The sequence below is a fragment of the Rhinoraja longicauda genome, chromosome 15 (assembly GCF_053455715.1).
Source record: "Rhinoraja longicauda isolate Sanriku21f chromosome 15, sRhiLon1.1, whole genome shotgun sequence".
Taxonomy (NCBI): Eukaryota; Metazoa; Chordata; class Chondrichthyes; order Rajiformes; family Arhynchobatidae; genus Rhinoraja; species Rhinoraja longicauda.
In genome coordinates, this window is record NC_135967.1 from 38,309,212 (window position 1) to 38,327,806 (window position 18,595).

The following is an 18,595-nucleotide window of genomic DNA, read 5'->3' on the forward strand; positions in this document are numbered from 1 at the left end:
TATAACATTTTCCATATCTTCTTTGATCAATAGCTATCATGCTCTCAGATGACCCAAGATCATGAAAGTTGTTACACAAATACAAACAATAAAACTAGAAATTGCGGCAAGCACTCGGCAGGTCAATGGTGACCTTTGACAGAAGTTCTTTACTTCAAAGAAGAATTCTCATCTTGGAAAGGATGAGGATTCTGTACAAATAGTAAAAGAAAAATGTACATTGGAAGTGAGACAAGTTCATTTAGCTTGGGTCATACCTCATTGCCACATTACTTCCATCGATGACTATAGGTCTCAAATTGTCAGAATCGTCCACCACTTCATCCTCCAAAGACAGTTCTGGGCTGGTGATCTCCTTCACACACTGCCCCCTGGGCACCAGGGTGCCTGTAGTGGCCATACTGCTGGGCTGTGGCTCAGATTCACTTTTGTTCCCAAGTCTAACCAGCTCAGCTAGAATGTCATTAATAAGAGCATCTGATCCCAGTTTATTGAGCACAGTTTGTATCTGTTCTCCTGAATACCCGAGTTTTAAGGCAAACTCCATCTTGGCCTGGTATTCCTTATCTAAACTTGCCGATTTGCAGCCCTCATCGAGTTTGGATTTATTGTCCTCACTTTGAAAATCCTGCAGGACACCGCATTTGGAAAGAACAGGCCGTTCGAGGCAAGGCGAGCGGCAGAGCTGTCTGTGTGGTTTGCTCACAATCTCGTTCCCTTTCTTTTTGGGAGGGACTTGTTCCGAATCACTTTCAGAGCTTGTCCAGTCTTCAGAATCTGTCCTACAGTCACCAATCTCGAGATGAAGCTTCCTGTCTTCTTTGGAGGAGCTGTTCTCCATGGTCAACTTCTCAAACATTGACCAGGCAGTCATTATGTTAATTTGTCCTCCTGTGATTTCTATACTCTTCTCTTTTATTTCTAGTACTGCTTGACTCTCATATTCAATGGTATCCTTCAGTTCAATTAACCGTTTCCGCAAACTCGCTGTAATACTCTCGCACTTCTTGTGGTTTGATGAGCACAGGGATAGTATATAATCCTGGAAAAGAAGGAAGATAATTTAGAAGAGTCGGTTAAATCCCCTGAAGAAAATACACATATAATTTAGCAATCATTATCTGAATGTAATGGCCACTTGCTAATTGGTTTTCTTCCCTGCTAATTTACATAGAAAAACATGGAACAGTACAGTATAGGAACAGGCCCTTTGGCCCACTATGTCTGTACCACACATGATGTCATGATAAACTAATTTCACCTGACTGCACATGGTCCATATCACTCCATATCCATGTGCATGTCTAAAAGCCTCTTAAAAACCACTATCATATCGGCCTCCACCAACATCCTGGCAGCATGTTCCAGGCACCCACCACCCTCTGTATGAAAATTTTCTCCCCGCTCATCTCCTTTAAACTTTGCCCCTCTCACCTTAAAGTGATGACCTATAGACTTTGAATTCAATTCAATTTCCCTTTGGAAGAACAAATTTGGTTGAAATTCCCTTCGCACTCTTAACCTCCTAAAATGTTAATTTGGCATTGAACTAGCATTGTTATCAGCATCAGGAACTAAACTGGAGTCCTGATCCAGCACTTTAATGTCTCAGCGGCACGAATGGTACACTCTATTGTTGGGATATCTTTCAGGTGAGTCATTCAGATACTCTTATTCATGCAGGTCAAAGAAGTACAGAAGAGGCAGCCCAGCTAATATTCATCCCTCAGTTATAACCACCAAAACAATATTCATAGGTCTTTCACTCATTTGGTAACAGTTGCAACTTTCAAATCTATCAAAGAAGCATTTTTTTAAAATTCTAAGCTTTCTCCCAGCTATGTGGCTCCTTTGACATTTTGAACATATTTGCCTGGATCAGTTTTGTCAGTTTCCTTTATCATTTTGACAACTCAACTTCACCTCCAAACGATCTTGACAATGAAAAAATTGACTTGAAAAAAGTGCATTCAATAAACTGTCAGATTGATTTGACACAAAAATTATAGGTTAAATCAGTCAGTCAGCCAGCTCTGTTCTTGGGAGAATTGTCATTACTGTGTGCTGCACAACTCCTTGTAAATACACAAGGATTGCAGCCCTCCAAGGCAGTTCATTGCCGATTCCTCAGGGTGATTAAGGATGAACAATAAATTCTGCAATGAATGATTAAAAATGTCAAAATGACTGAGACAAATGAAAGAAAAATGGAATAGATAGAGCATCCCAATTGTGGATATAATTTTGATCAATTCTTTTCATTACGGTCCGATGCAAAAGCCCAATCAATTTCAAAATATCAAATTTAATGCAGCAATTGGGAGAAAGGTTTAAGAAACAATTCCTTTCTTTTGCAATAGCTCTTCCATCCTGAAGCTCTCAACAGATGAGTACTTCGCCATGTTCAGAATGGATAATATCCTTGATGGCAATTTAATGATGTAGATTGAATGCAGGTCTTGCCAGCAGCATTCAGTGTAGGGCTACAAACAAAAAACTACACTTAATGTGGACTTTACACACTGCTCTGTGCTTGTCAGCGGAAAGAGGAAGATGTGGTGGGGGTGCTATGTCAAATCATAACGTAAGAGAAGTCACAAAGAGTTCTTGTTTCCTTGCTCTGTTACGAAATGTTTTGCAAGCTATTTTAGTTAAACTACGTGTTTTTGAGGTTATTTCAGTTTTTAATGCGTAGATAAGTAAAGTTACCAAACTTCAAAGTAATTAACTGTTTGTGAGGTACGAAGACTGATAGATAAGCTACATAAATCACATTTGCCTCTTAACCATTTAGTAAATCCAAAGGACATAATGAAATTTGGTTATTATAAAAATATCCTGGTAGAATCATGCAGCCAATGTCGCCGCTATTCAGTCTAATGCCATTTCTGAGCTTAATCTCATTCCTCTCTTTTCCAAAAGACCAATTTGTAATAACTTTGGTAATAATCTCCATATTTCAAGGTTTCTAGGGTTCAAGGGCAGTTTATTGTCACATGTACCAATTAAGGTACAGTGAAATTTCAGTTACCATACAGCCATACCAAGTGAAAAGCAACAAGACACACAACCACATAAAAGTTAACATAAACATCCATTACAGTGGACTCCACTATTCACTATGGAAGGCAATAAAGTTCAATCATCTTCCTCTTTTTCTCCCGCGGTCGGGGCAATCAAACCATCCGCAGTCGGGGCGATCAAAGCTGACGACGAAGCCCCTATCGGGGTGATCGAAACTCCCACGTTGGGGCGGTTGAAACTCTCTCAGCGGCATGGAGCTCCCGAATCGGCCTCATCTTACCAGAGACCGCGGGCTTCACGATATTAGAGTCCACAGGCCCCGCGGTTGGAGTTTCGATCCCTGGCAAAAGGATCGCAAGCTCCGCGATGTTAAAGTACCACAGACTCCCGCGGCTTGGAGCGCCCGCCGGTCTCCAGGAAAGACGATGTTAGGCCGCAGTGGGGACAGAGATACGATAAAACAAACCAAGGAACACTAAAGCATACTTTTAGCATATACTAAAAATAACAAAAAGAAGAAAGGACAGACAGACTGTTGGCGAGGCAGATATGTTGGGGGAAAGGGAGGAAGAAGGTGGAAAGAGAAAAAACTGAGATTGTTCAGTATTAGAAAGTTCCAAACATATCACCCAGGACTAAGACCTGCACTTCTATACCTATACCTCCCTTTGCAACTGGATCCTTGATTTCCTCATCGGAGGACCTCGACCAGTGGCAATCGGTAACAACATCTCCTTTACATCAATTGGTTCACCTCAAACACTGCGTGCCAAGCCCCCGACTCTACTCTCTTTTCACCCATGACTGTGTGGTTAAGCACATGACGCCTGTAAATTAGCCAAAGTCAGCACTGTCGTAGGCCGAAGCACAAGTGGCGATGAGTTAGCTTACGGGAGAGATGGCATGTGCATTTGAGTGTTGCCGCAACACCTATCTCTCGATCAACGTCAACTAAACCAAGGAACTAATCGCTGACTTCAGAAAGAGGAAGTCAGGAGACAAGGCAACAATTTTCAGATTGGAGAAGTATCGTAATGTGAAGCATCATCTGTCCATTCCCTCCACTGATGCTGCCTGACCCGTTCATTTCCTCCAGCACTTTGCTTTTTACTCAAGATTCTAGCATCTGCATTCTCTTGTGTCACCAGTTTTCGTTGGTGGGTCGGCAGTGGAGAGAGTTAGCAGCTTCAAATTCCTGCTCATGAACATCTCAGACGATCTGTCCGGGGCCCAGCACAAAGTTGCAATCACAAAAAAAGGTGCAACTGGGCCTCTCCTGTCTTAGAAGCTTATAGAGATTTGGCTTGTCACCGAATATTCTAACAAACGTCTATGGAAGCATTGGAGAAAGTATCCTGACTGGTTGCATCAGGAATAATGCACAGGAACACAAGAGGCAGTTGAGAGTGGTGAACTCGGCCTGCTCCATCATAGGTACTAATCGTCCCATCATCCGCATAAGCCAATTCATAGTGCTTCTATCATTAAGGATTGTCACCATCTGCTAGGATGGTCACCATACTGCTATCATCGAGCAGAAAGTACAGAACCTTGAAGTCTAACTCCACCAGGTTCAGGAATAACTACTTTCTGATGACTATCAGGTTCTTGAACCGACCTGCGCAACGCTAATTCTACCCCGGCAGTGGAACACTATGGACTACCTCTTGCACTACCATGGACTTGATATTTTCTAATTGTGTTTTGCACTAATGTCTTGTTTTTTGCACAATCTGTCTCTTTACATTGTACAAATTCTACAAGACAATGTATGTATAATTTATGTTTTTTGTGTATTGTCTTAGTCTGTGCCAGTGATGCTCCTACAAGCAAGGTTTTCATTGTGCCTGTACTTGTGTATTGCACTGTACTTCTACATTGACATTAAACTCAACTCGACTTGTTCCAGGCAATTAAATATTAAAGTAGGTAATTACAGTCAAATTGTGTTATCAGTTGGTGAGGCTATTGCAGTTGTCACCTATTTTCTAAACAAATGAAGATGATACTCACAACTTCATAATCAGAGCAGTGAGGCACACAAAATTTATTGTTGTGTACTTAGGTTGTCTACCAATAAAATGAATAGATGTTAGATATGGTCACATTTCGTAATACTGCACGGAAACAAGCCCTTCGGCTCAACTTGCCCATGCTGACTAAGATGCCACAATTACAATAGTGCCACCTGCCGATGTCTGGCCTATATCCCTCTAAATCTTTCCTATCCAAGGTTTGAGGGTTTCACGGTCAGTTCATTGTCACATGTACCTTTTTGGATTATAGGATACTGTTACTTCTTTATTATTTAAATATTTATTTATTATTCCTAAAATATGACTTTGATTGCCCAGTTTACTAATTGGTACTTTAATCTTTTAGTAAAAAAAAAAAAATTAATTAATAATTAATAATTGCCATAGAAAATTGGCTTTCTGTCAAATGGAAAGGAAATTTGAGATTAAAAAAAGCTTTTTCTCCTTCAATGCACACACGATGAGATTGTCAACCAAAACATCATAACTCCTTTCTACCCTTTAAAAAAGACAAAGAGTAAATCAGTGGGCCAGGTAGCATCTCTGGAGAACATGGGTAGGTGACGTTTCGGGTCAGAACTTTTATTCAGTCTGATTGAAGAAGGGGGGAAAGTTGGATGAGAGGTGGGGGCGGAAGAAAGTCCTGCAAGACCACTCAAGGTCATGCATCCACCACAAGTCTGAGTTTTGAAGCTATTAATAAGCTAAATTCTGAATTTATTACTATTCTAGTAATAATATCATTAGTCAACCTCTGTTGAATCTGTTTCTCTTTCAACTTTGTAACTCTGATGCTGTATGAAAAATATCTTGTAACGTGCCTCATTTGACCTCAAAGTCAATAAATGCCATTTTCACTAATCATCATTGCATTGTTACCTAACCCACAGCTTCTCTGCGATCGGTCCGTCACCAATCACACAGCTGAAGAAATATCCTGATCAAACCGGAAATATCAGCCGTTTTGTAACGGCAAATTTCGAACTGCACCAGCTCCCCTGGCAATGTAACTGCTGAGCTCCAAGTTACACACCTGAGATGACTGATAAGAACTACCAGCTCTTGCCCCTTTTCTGAAAGAAGCAGTACTTTCAAAACATAAATCCTTCCTAAAGCATAGGCATATGCATGATTTTAATATCCTCGCCCACTTTATTGTTCAGAAAATAACCTGAGGTTCCAGCTTTCCTCGAATGCCATAGTATGATATCTACTCAAACAGAGAGTGTTTTCAATTAGGGTTTAGTTTCCTAAATTTCACATTTTCACTCTTTTTCAATAAAAATGAAAATTGTAGCAAAATATTTTATGTCATGTTCATCATGAAACAGGAGAAAGATAACCAAGTGTGAAATTAAAGACGGGCAAATTGTTCTCTTGAGAACACTTAGCTGTGCAATACCATAAGTCACACCCCTCCAGCATTTAATAACTTTGAACAAATCTCTGGCATCTTGGTGTCAATAACACACCCTACAAATCATACATGAATTTTCAAAATCCCAATATCACTGACTTAAAATCTATGAAATATAAGCGCAATGAAACCAATGAAAATGCACTTAACTAGCTTAACTGTACTATTCAGCTATTAATTTCAACTCATACAACAAACTAATATACAATTTTTTCCATACATTTCACATTTAAAATGTTCAATAATCTAGGGAAAGTATTGGTTAAAAGTGTGAGAATATGAATACAGTGATTTTATTAAACTGCATGTGTAGGAAAGAACTGCAGATGCTGGTCTAAATCGAAGGTAGACACAAAATGCTGGAGTAACTCAGCGGGACCGGCAGCATCTCTGGAGAGAACGAATGGGTGATGTTTCGGGTCGAGACCCTTCTTCAGACAGATGTCAGGGGAGTGGGCGGTACAGAGATAAAATGTAGTCGGAGACAGTAGGACTAGTGGTCTTATCTTATCATTCCAAATCTGACCTTTCTGTCCTGGGCCTCCTTCATTGTTAATAACTTGATGTTAGAGAAGTCAATGGACTTAATAACTGGTCAATCATGAACAATCAAGCATAAATACAGCCTTTCAAAACAGTTCACAACTTCAAAAATATCTGCATAGTCTCTTTTTCAATGTTTAAGCCTTTCTACATAACAAAACCTCTGATCCTTGGAATTAATCTAATGATCAAAATAAACAAACTGAGAAAGTATAAGCAAACTGTTCCTCGGTAAAATTAAATGCTAAAACCAAATGAAACTGAAGCCCTTTCTATTTTTAACATATTTTTAAAACCACTGATACGGTTAGTTTCAATGTAATACTACAACCATATGTTCCACTGCTTAATAAAGTTTTTAAAAAGTCTAAATGTTAAGTTGGCAGGGAAGAAAGGCAACTAAGTCTTTTGAAAATGTATAGCCATAACATACTCACAGTGAAACAGCAGGTCCGAGCAGTGCCTTGTGGATCGAGGACTGTGCAAGTGTGTTTCTCCTGTCCTGGCAGGCTGTATCTGAATGCTTTGGGGGATTACCAGTCATTCCCCTTTATTACATTAACATCCGCCCACAGCTGTGACGCAATGCAATTCAGTCCGTGCTCTGGTGCCTGAGCTATTTCTGTGACGTCTATATCTGTATCAGCACTTTCATATGCCAAGCCCTAAGGTAGGTAATGAATACTAATTTGCAGTAGTTCACTCACAACATTGAGAAATAACTACGAGACAGAAATTGATCAAACAGGGCAATCTTAATTTTTTTTTAAACAGGAGATTTCAACATTTAGTGAATTTACTATTTTCAACTGAACCCATAGGTTGCTATGCATTAATCATAGAGCTCATTCCTGTGTTTTGATTTCATGTTTGCAATGTACTTTTGCATCTTGTGCTGCAATGTACTCCACGGTATCAGGGTGTGAAATATACAGAACAAGGTCTCAGTTTTAACCTCTTTGTTTTCTGTCAAGTTAGCAGGCCACAGTATCATTGGCAAGCTGAATTCTGGAGCATATGATTGCCACACTGGGAAGTGGGCTTGCCTGTATCATACGTAGCCAGCAACAGCTGTGGCGCCCTCCACAGTCGAATATCTCAACAATGTATTAATGCTTTCAGAGATTCTGTAGCAGCAAGCCCATATATTAAATGACTTTTCAGCAGAAAACCCAATGCTTCAGCACACAACCAAAACTTGCCAATTCAGTGGGTGAACACATTAATGTAACTTAGAAAAGAAGTAACCAGCTGAAATCAACCTTCAGGATTGAGTTCAACCCACATACCTTAGCAAAACCCATTCACATTATACAATATCAAATTTACAACTTGTATATGTTATAATATGAATAGATACTTTTTAACCAAATAACAATTCCACGTCTAAAATAATTGATTTGAGAATTTATTTTCTCTCTTTTTAAATTATTTAAATAAGATAGAGTGTGAACTGCGAAAAGGATGCTAGGAGGTTGCAGGGTGACTTGGACAGGTTGAGCGAGTGGGCAGATGCATGGCAGATGCAGTATAATGTAGATAAATTTGAGGTTATCCACTTTGGCGGTAAGAATAGGAAGGCAGAGTATTATCTGAATGGTGTCAAGTTAGGAACAGGGGAAATGCAATGAGACCTGGGTGTCTTTGTACACCGGTCACTGAAAGTAAATATGCAGGAACAGCAGGCAGTGAAGAAAGCTAATGGCATGTTGGCCTGCATAACAAGAGGAGTTGAGTATAGGAGCAAAGAGGTCCTTCTGCAGTTGTACAGGGCCCTGGTGAGACCACATCTGGAGTAATGTGTGCAGTTTTGGTCTCCTAATTTGAGGAAGGACATCCTTGCTATTGAGGCAGTGCAGCGTAGGTTCACAAAGTTAATCCCCGGGATGGCGGGACTGTCATATGAGGAAAGATTGGAAAGACTGGGCTTGTATTCACTGGAATTTAGAAGGATGAGAGGGGATCTGATAGAAACGTATAAAATTATAAAGGACTGGACAAGCTAGATGCAGGAAAAATGTTCCCAATGTTGGGGGAGTCCAGAACCAGGGACCACAGTCGAAGAATAAAGGGGAGGCCATTTAAAAATGAGATGAGAAAAAAAAAAATCACCCAGAGTTGTGAATTTGTGGAATTCTCTGCCACAGAAGGCAGTAGAGGCCAATTCACTGGATGAATTTAAAAGAGTTAGATGGAGCTCTAGGGGCTAGCAGAATCAAGGGATATGGGGAGTAGGCAGGCATGGATTACTGATTGTGGATGATCAGCCATGATCACAATGAATGGCGGTGCTGGCTCGAAGGGCCAAATGGCCTCCTCCTGCACCTATTTTCTATGTTTCTATGTTTAATTCTTATGACTTGCAGGCTGCATGCAACAAGGATGTTTTTCTTGACTGCGGAGTCTGGAACCAAGATTTACTGGCTCAAAATGAAAAATAGCCTATTTAGAACTGAGATGAAGAGAAATTACTTCAAGAAAAGGGTTGCAAATCTTTTAGATATCTCTAGGCCAGAGAAATGGTGAGTTCATTGAGCTCATTCAAAACAGAAACCAATAGATATCTGGGCATAATGGTAATCAAAGGATGTGAGAATTGTGTAGGAAGGCAATGGAATAGAAATCAACAATGACTTGATGAATCGCCGCCCGAGTTTGACGCTTATTCTTGAGACTCTTGCTTTTTTTTAATGTTCGTATCAACTACGTTTTGGACGTTCAGATATCATATTACTGACGTATATTCATGCGTGTCAATGAAAAATTGGTATACCATCTAGTAGTCTATAAAAATGCAAGGGACACCAAAGTAAATTAAAATTTGCCTTGGGAGTATTCCTCCAAATATGAATGTACCATTGGAAACCTTTCTGGCAAAACAAGCTTCACTCACGCCATCCCACCCACAGTCTAAAATACTGTGCGAGAAGAACAATGAAGACTCATCCTCATCTCCAGCTTCATCCCACCTGCCCACCTAGGATTAAACCTAGGCCCACTTGTCCTTGACCAGTCATATCAAAGTAATGGCCAAGAATGCACACCAATGCTTCTACTTCCTTAAAAGGCTTAGGAAGTTCGACATGACCCGCTGAGTTACTCCAGACCCGCTGAGTTACTCCAGCATTTTGTGTCAAACTCTCACTCACCGACAACTCTCACCTACTTCTGCAGATGTGCTGTAGAAAGCATTTTACCGGGATGCATCACAACCTGTTTGGGAGCAGCTCCATCCAAGACCGTAAGAAATTGCAGAGAATTGAGGACTCACCCAGACCAGCACGTAAACCAACCTCCCTTCCATTGACTCCACATACTTTTCACGTTGCCTCAGCAAGGTAGTCAGCATAAGCAGGGATGAGTCTCATCCTGGACACTCTTCTCTACTCTCTCATCAGGCAAGAGGTACAGAAGTTTGAAAACACACACCTCCAGATTCAGGGACAGTTTCTTCCCAGCTGTTATCAGGCAACTGAACCATTCTATCACCAACTAGAGAGCGGCCCTGACCGCCCATCTACCCCACTGGAGACACTTGGGCAGTTTTTAAATCGGACTTTACCTTGAACTGAATGTTATTCACTTGGTCCTGTATACACTGTGGACGACTTGATTGTATTCATGGATAATCTTTCCACTGACTGGATAGCACACGTTTTTTTAATGTACCTCACTCATTACAATACACTAAACTAAACACCTCTGCTCCAGAATGTTGTCTCCATGGTGTTTATTGGCATCATGGAAAGGTCACTGGATTGGCATCAATCAGGAATTGAAATCTCTAATCACCAGCAGTTCATTAAATAGCTAACAAATATATTCACGAGCCATTACCATGCAGAAACATTATACCAGGAACTCCTCAAGATCAACATAGTAAATCTAATAAGGTAATCATAATAGACCGGCCCTGATTTGTTCTGGCCTTTTCCCACCACCATCCCGCCCCCCTCCCTCTTCTTTCAGTCTGAAGAAGGGTTCCAACCTGAAATGTCACCCATCCTTTTTCTCCAGAGATGCTGCCTGAGCCGCTGAGTTACTCCAGCACTGTGTGTGTATAATAAAACTAAAGCTGGGTGCAAGGCTGCCAAGTTCCTGAATAATGAACAAATGCTCCAGTGAACAGAGTACCACCAGTTAATGCAAACATTGTTAGAAACATCATGTTTCAGCAGCATATGTTTGCGTTTGTGCAACTAGCCCTTTATCGATTAAATGACCTAATACTTAGCTTTATTAATTACTTCAGTTGCTTACTTAATTACTACCGACCCTCAGATATTTCTCACAACCTCTACAGCAAACTATCTTTATCGAGCGAATGTGTCAGGTGAGCAGTATTCACCAGGTTTATTCACCAACAGCTACATAATCAAGGTTGTAAAACAGGTTCGTCAAGGAGGTACTTGGTTTAGATAAAGAATGATCTATAAATTATCCTTTTAAAAACCATTTGACATTTTTTCCATGCCTCGGGCAAAATGACAAACTAAGGAAAAAATTATCCTCAATGAAAAATGGGTTAAGCTCACGTCGGGGATTCCTGTGCGTCAGAATCACGTTTTCACAACGCACATTTAAATGTGTTACAAAGGTTCACCCTGTACACAGGGATTACGAAAGTGAAATCACCACGTGCATGTTTGATTACTTAGTTACGGTGCTAAATATAAAAATGTGTGACAGCAAACAGCCAGAGAGATTAGAGTCAATGAGCCATCTGCAATCCACTAAGGGTCTTGACCCCAAAACATCACCTATTCTTTTTCTCCAGAGATGCTGTGTGACCCGCTGGGATACTCCAGCTTTCTGTGCCTATCTACAGTTCACTAAATCCAAGTGACATATGTAAAGTGACATTTTTAACTTTCACCAATGACATTTTCCTGATGAAAGCTGCCCTTATCCTTATCAGTGGATCTCAGAGGTGATTGGATTGGATTGTATTGTATTAAACGCTCTTCATTCCACAGGTGCTGTCTGACCCACTAAGTGTTAACAGAATTTTCTGTTTTATTTCCAGCACTTACTCTTGTTTCTCCAAAGAATTCCAACCATCTGCACGGCGCTCAGGAGTGTGGTAGAATAATATCTATCTGTCTTAATGATCTCTGGAGAAAAGAAATAGGTGACGTTTTGGGTCGACACCCTTCTTCAGTCTGAAGAAGGGTCTGGACCCGAAACGTCACCCATTCTTTTTCTCCAGAGATGCTGTCTGACCCGCTGAGTTACTCCAGCTTTTTGTGTCTATCTTCAGTTTAAACCAGCAGCTGCAGTTCCTTTCTACTCAACCAGGACAAAGTGGCCACTTAATTGGCATTTCATCCACAGATAACAATTCACTCTGCACCAGTCTGTTCTTCTCAGCTGCATTGTGTACGTATTGGCGCCAAAATCTGCAGCAACAACTTGCCAAAGTTTCTTCAATAGCTTCTCTCAGATTTGTAAGCGGTGCTACAAGACATGGGAAGCAGACCTAATCTTTTTCTCCAGAGATGCCGCCTGACCCGCTGTACCGTAATGGCATTGGTCAATGTACTCAAACATAAGAGTGTGAGATATGGGAGCAGTTGGTTTATTGTGCTGCTTTGCCATTCAATAAAATCCTGATTAATGTTTGACCTCAAGTGCTATTTTCCTGCACGAACCTCATATCCAATGATTCTTTGTATATCCGACAATCTATCGATCTATCTTGAATATATTCAGACTCACGTTGCCACCACAATCCTCTTGAATAGAGGATTCCAATGATTCACTGCCCTCGGGGTGAAGACGAGCCTCGAGTAAAACCACACCCAAGGGAAGCCGCACGTAGTGTGGGCCAATTCCTACCTAATAGTCCTCTGGGAGTGCCAGAGGTTGCATGGGTTGCACAACGGCTGGGACAGCAAACGAGAGGTGGAAGTTGCGTAGAGAAAAACTGCAGATGCTGATTAAAATCGAAGGTAGACACGCAATCTTTGTCCCGCACCCTCCCGACATCAGTCTGAAAAAGTGACGCGACCAGAAACGTCACCCATTCCTTCTCTCCCGAGATGCTGCATGACCCGCTGAGTTACTCCAGCTTTGTGTGTCTACCTTCGAGGGGTGGAAGTTGCTAGTTTCAGAAGGTAAATGCCTTGTTCAGTACTGCCCTGACTGCTAAAGGAAGCCTTTACCACACAGTCACTGAATTCTCTTTCTTATCCCCACCAATTACTATTTCCCTCCCTCCACCAACTGACTATAATCACAAATGATCACACGTACTCAACTCTCAGTCTTTGAATCCATTTTGATAGTGGTCCCTCACTCCTCCATTGCTTGGGTTTAGTTTAGAGATATAGTGTGGAAATTGGCCCTTCGGCCCACCAAATCCACACCGACCAACAATCACCCCTTAAACTAGTTCGATCCTACAAACGCGGGACAATTTAGAGAAGTCAATTAATCTATAAACCTGCACGTCTTTGGAATGTGGGAGGAAACCTGAGGACCCGGAGAAAACCCATGCGGTCACAGAGAGATGGTACAAACTCCGTACAGACAGCACCCGTTGTCAGGATTGAACCCGGGTCTCTGACCCTGCAAGACAATAAGTCTACCGCTGCGCCACAGTGCCACCCTGGTTCCGGTACCTCTGTCTCGTTGTTACCATCAGTCATGCCCTGACGTCCTCCACAAACCCAAGTCTCTCTCCCCCTCCTCTACCATTCATGATTTCTTTTTCCTTTCACTTTATCCAATGTGGTCTCTACCCTTTGGCAATTAGAATTGCACTCTCTTCTCACCAAACACTCATACATTCAAGAGAGAGCTAGATAGAGCTCTTAAGGATAGCGGAGTCAGGGGGTATGGGGAGAAAGCAGGAACGGGGTACTGATTGAGAATGATCAGCCATGATCACATTGAATGGCGGTGCTGGCTCGAAGGGCCGAATGGCCTCCTCCTGCACCTATCGTCTATTGTCTATTGTCTACCTTTGCTATTCACAGTCCCCTCTTAGTCTTTCTTCATGAAGACCAGGAATTCGCTTCCCACCCCATCAATCTATTACTTTTCACATTCTCACCCCCACAGCGATGCTTGTCCTTTTGTAGGCTATAATGACATATGATGAAAGAATGGATCAACTGGGATTATATTCACTGGAATTTAGAAGGATGAAAGGGGATCTTATCAAAACCTATACAATTCTTGAGGGATAGGACAGGCTAGATGCAGAAAAAATGTTCCCGATGTAGGAGTTCAGGATCAGGTGTCACAGTTTAAGAATAAGGGGACTGAGGAATTTAGGACTGAGATGAGGAAAAACTTTCTCAGCCAGAGTTGTGAATCTGTGGAATTCTCTGCCACAGAAGGTAGTGGAGGCCAATTCACTGGATGTATTTAAGAGAGAGTTAGATATAGCTTTTTGGCCTAATGGAATCAAGGGATATGGGGAGAAAGCAGGAACAGGGGTACTGATTCTGGATGATCAGCCATGATCATATTGAATGGCTGTGCTGGTTTGAAGGGCCGAAAGGCCTACTCCTGCACCTATTTTCTATGTTACTACAACAATTGGAAAAGGCAAAATCCCTCTCTCCCGACCCACAACTAGACTTTTATTCAAGCAAATGAAAACAGAACAATATAATTATTAAATTCAATAGGATGCCTTTGTCCTGGCTTCACAAGGAACCTTGACCCTTAATAGATATACCCCTCCTCACCCTCCCGCACCACTCTCCATGACTTTAAATGCATAGATGCCCAAATGTTTCCAAAGTTCTCTATATTCACAACAAAGATTCCATGATTTCCTCTTACTTGCAGTCTACGTCAATTTAAGAGATGTCAGCCTTTGTCACAGCGTAAAGAAATAATTTTAAAAAACAAGTTATACTACCCCTGACAGTCATTCTAAGACAAAGATAAAGAAAAAGTACCTTCTGCCCAAAGAGCCCGCATTGCCCATCAACCACTAATATACACTATTTCAAGTAATCCTACAATAATCCTATTTTGTTATTCTCCTTACATTCTCATCAACTCTCTCTCGATTCTACTATGCAACTCTACATGAAGGACAATTTACAGTGACCAATTAACCTAACAACCAGCAGGGCTTTGGGATGTGGAATGAAACTAGAAGAAATCCACACAGCCACAGGGAGAACATGCAAACTCCACAGAGATAGAACACAAGGTCAGAACTGAATGTATGTCTCTGCTGTTGTGAGGCAGCAACTAGTAATAGTTGCCCCATTGTTCCACTCAGAAATGTAAAGCATTTTACAAGCTACTCAGCATTTTTCCGAATGTGGTCAATGTTATCATGATGGAAGAGGACCAAACAATTTGTCTCTCATAAGCGGCAATGTGGTAATGGCCACACAATTTGTTTTCATTCACATTGATTGGGGATACATATTGGCCATATATTAACACCCTGCTCTTCAAAAATAGTCTTTTACATCCATCAGCGAGACTTGGTAGGATCTCATCTAAAAAGCAGCAACTTGAACAATGTAGTACTCCATCAATGTTAACATCAAACCTCAGATTCCATTTATACGGATACAGATTTATCTAGATGTCAACTTCTTTACATCGGCGAAACCAAACACAGGCTCGGCGATCGTTTCCCTCAACACCTTCGCTCAGTCCGCCTTAACCAACCTGATCTCCCGGTGGCTGAGCACTTCAACTCCTCCTCCCACTCCCAGTCTGACCTTTTTGTCATGGGCCTCCTCCAGTGCCATAGTGAGGCCCACCGGAAATTGGAGGAACAGCACCTCATATTTCGCTTGGGCAGCTTGCAGCCCAGCGGTATGAACATTGAGTTCTCCAACATTAGATAGTTCCTCTGTCCCTCTCTTCCCCTCCCCCTTCCCAGTTCTCCCTCTATCTTCCTGTCTCCACCTATATCCTTCCTTTGTCCTGCCCCCCTGACATCAGTCTGAAGAAGGGTCTCGACCCGAAACATCACCCATTCCTTCTCTCCTGAGATGCTGCCTGACCTGCTGAGTTACTCCAGCAATTTGTGAATAAATACCTTAGATTTGTACCAGATTCTGCAGTTATTTTCTTACACCATTTATACAGCTTTGTACCTTGCATTCCGGTGATGTTAAGTATAGATAACATTGATTAGAGCATTTCATACTAAGTCCATCGGAACAGTTAAACAACATAATAGCATCTCATATTTTGCTTGGGCAGCTTACAGTGGTATGAATATTGATTTCTCGAACTTCAAAAAACCCCTGCACTACCTCTCTCTCCATCCCTCCCCCACCCCACCCCACTCGCACCGTTTCCGTTCTCACTTAGCAAACAGCTGACAATGGCCTGTTTCCTTTATCATCGTTACTTTTTTGAATATCTTTCATTCATTTGTTCTATATCTCTCGACATCACTGTCTATTTCTGTCGTTTTCCTTTCCCCTGACTAGTCTGAAGAAGAGTCTTGACCAGAAACGTCACCCATTCCTTCTCACCAGAGATGCTGCCTGTCCCGCTGAGCCACTCCAGCATTTTGTGTCTATCTTCGGTCTAAACCAGCATCTGCAGTTCCTTCCTACACAATATGCATCCAAGTATATTTTTTTATTGCCTAAATCAGTTCTTCCACTATTTCAGGTACGTTCTGTAAAACATTGATAGCAAAACTATGATATGTATATGTGGTAAATATAGAAATTCACAAGATCACTAAACTTAATTATAAGTATGGCATAATGCCTAACCCATAAGATTAAGTACTTCTCAGCCTGTTGGCTACGTAAGATTAAACAGGCCTAGCAACCACACTGCATTAATCACCAGCAATAAACCCTGGTACAGCTGACTTATCCATGCAATCTGCAGATGTAATTAGTGGCTGGAATTCAAAACATTGGAACTGAACCATAAATTTTCATTAGCATTTGTGAATTCACCCATTTGGAATATGATATCACCGTGGGGAAATGACAAAGGGAATGCCCATTAATGAATCATAAGACGAGAATCTAATCATAGGACCAAGATACAATTGCAAGTCAGAAACCCAAGGCTGAACAATTGAATTAGTCCTGTGTCCGATTATAACTATTTCTTCAACACTAATGATGATTTTTAATATTTTTAAGGGATGTATTTCCCTATTTTGTCCCTTAAAAATGCTGATTACATCATTTAAAATTGTGTATAGAATTATATGTATGTAATTATATACACAATATTAAATAAAGTAGTAATTTATAATTGTTAAGGATCCTGATGGAGCGGTTAAAACTATTCAGTTCCCTTAGAAAACTTTGGGAGTCAATGATTTTAAAGAATTAATGGTTCAATGGTACTTTATTGTCGCATATTCCTAGATACAGTGAAGTTCTGCACACAATTCAATAAAATCATACTATACGTAAACACAATCATAATTGTACAAAAGTGTAATACCTGTGGTTTAAGAATAGTAGAATAGAATTAGTTAAAGAATTAATAGGGAGCTGAGGAGTAGCTTTCATAGAACATAGAAAATAGGTGCAGGAGTAGGCCATTCAGCCCTTCGAGTCAGCACCGCCATTCAATATGATCATGGCTGATCATCCAAATTCAGTACCCCGTTCCTGCTTTCTCCCCATATCCCCTGATTCTGTTAGCCCTAAGAGCTATATCTAATTCTCTCGAATACATCCAGTGAATTGGCCTCCACTGCCTTCTGCGGCAGAGAATTCCACAGATTCCCAACTCTCTGGTGTTCCACCCCAGAGTGGTGCAAGGTCTACAACTCACTGCTTGAAAAGGTGCGGGCAGGGCCAAAAACACTGCATTTGGGTGAGCACTTGCAGTGCTGTCATTTACATTACAAAGGAAAGTGGGATTAGACTGTGCAGCTGTATTTTGTGTTGTCATGGCGACAAAATATGCTCAGACTTCATGCCAAGGACACATGATGTAACTCATCTTCCATGCAATCAAAGTGGCTGTTCTCACGGGGCAATGATTGGAACAACCTGTTCTGGTATGGAAATCACTAAAAGCAAGTGCGTACATATAAAACATAGTCAATACAGGTTGAACAACGATTTTACAGCACCCTCGTTCTGGATTATGTTTTACTGGACCAACAAAGGCCACGTGATAATGAAACAATACACCCCTGGCCCGCTAAAGGACACCCCCCCCCCCCCCCCCCCCCCGTGTCTCTAAAGCACCAGGGAGTGGCAGAAACTTAAATAAAACAAATATAAAATGTAAACTAAATGTGAATGGAATGACCTGCTGACCCATCCCGGCTCCAGCCGCCACCCCGGCCGTTTAGTGCCCTGGTTTCCGCCCCCACTCCTGACTCGCAAGGTGCACAAGTGCTCCTTCACCCACCGCATGTTCTGCTGCTACGGCTCTATTGTCGTAGCCCCTGGCGACAGCGCTTTCTTCGGGCCGCCGCATGTTTGTCCTTTCACGTGCTGTTTAAATATGATTGGAGTTCCAGTCTCTAGCATTAATTTTAGACATGCTCCACTTCATGAAACAGTACAGCACAGGAACAGGCTTTTTGGCCCACAATGTATGCGCCAAACATGATGCCAAGACCAATTCCTATCTGCCTGCACATAAT

At 41.4% G+C, this 18,595-nt stretch overlaps 1 protein-coding gene across 1 annotated transcript in view; it reads right to left on the reverse strand.

The window, feature by feature from the left end:
* Positions 1-18,595, reverse strand: part of zc3h12b (zinc finger CCCH-type containing 12B) — a 61,874-nt gene that overhangs the window by 13,789 nt on the left and 29,490 nt on the right. Inside the window, exon 2 of the mRNA XM_078412523.1 lies at positions 258-1,042. Coding sequence (XP_078268649.1) covers positions 258-1,042 — 785 coding nt within the window. The remainder of the gene's footprint in view (positions 1-257; positions 1,043-18,595) is intronic.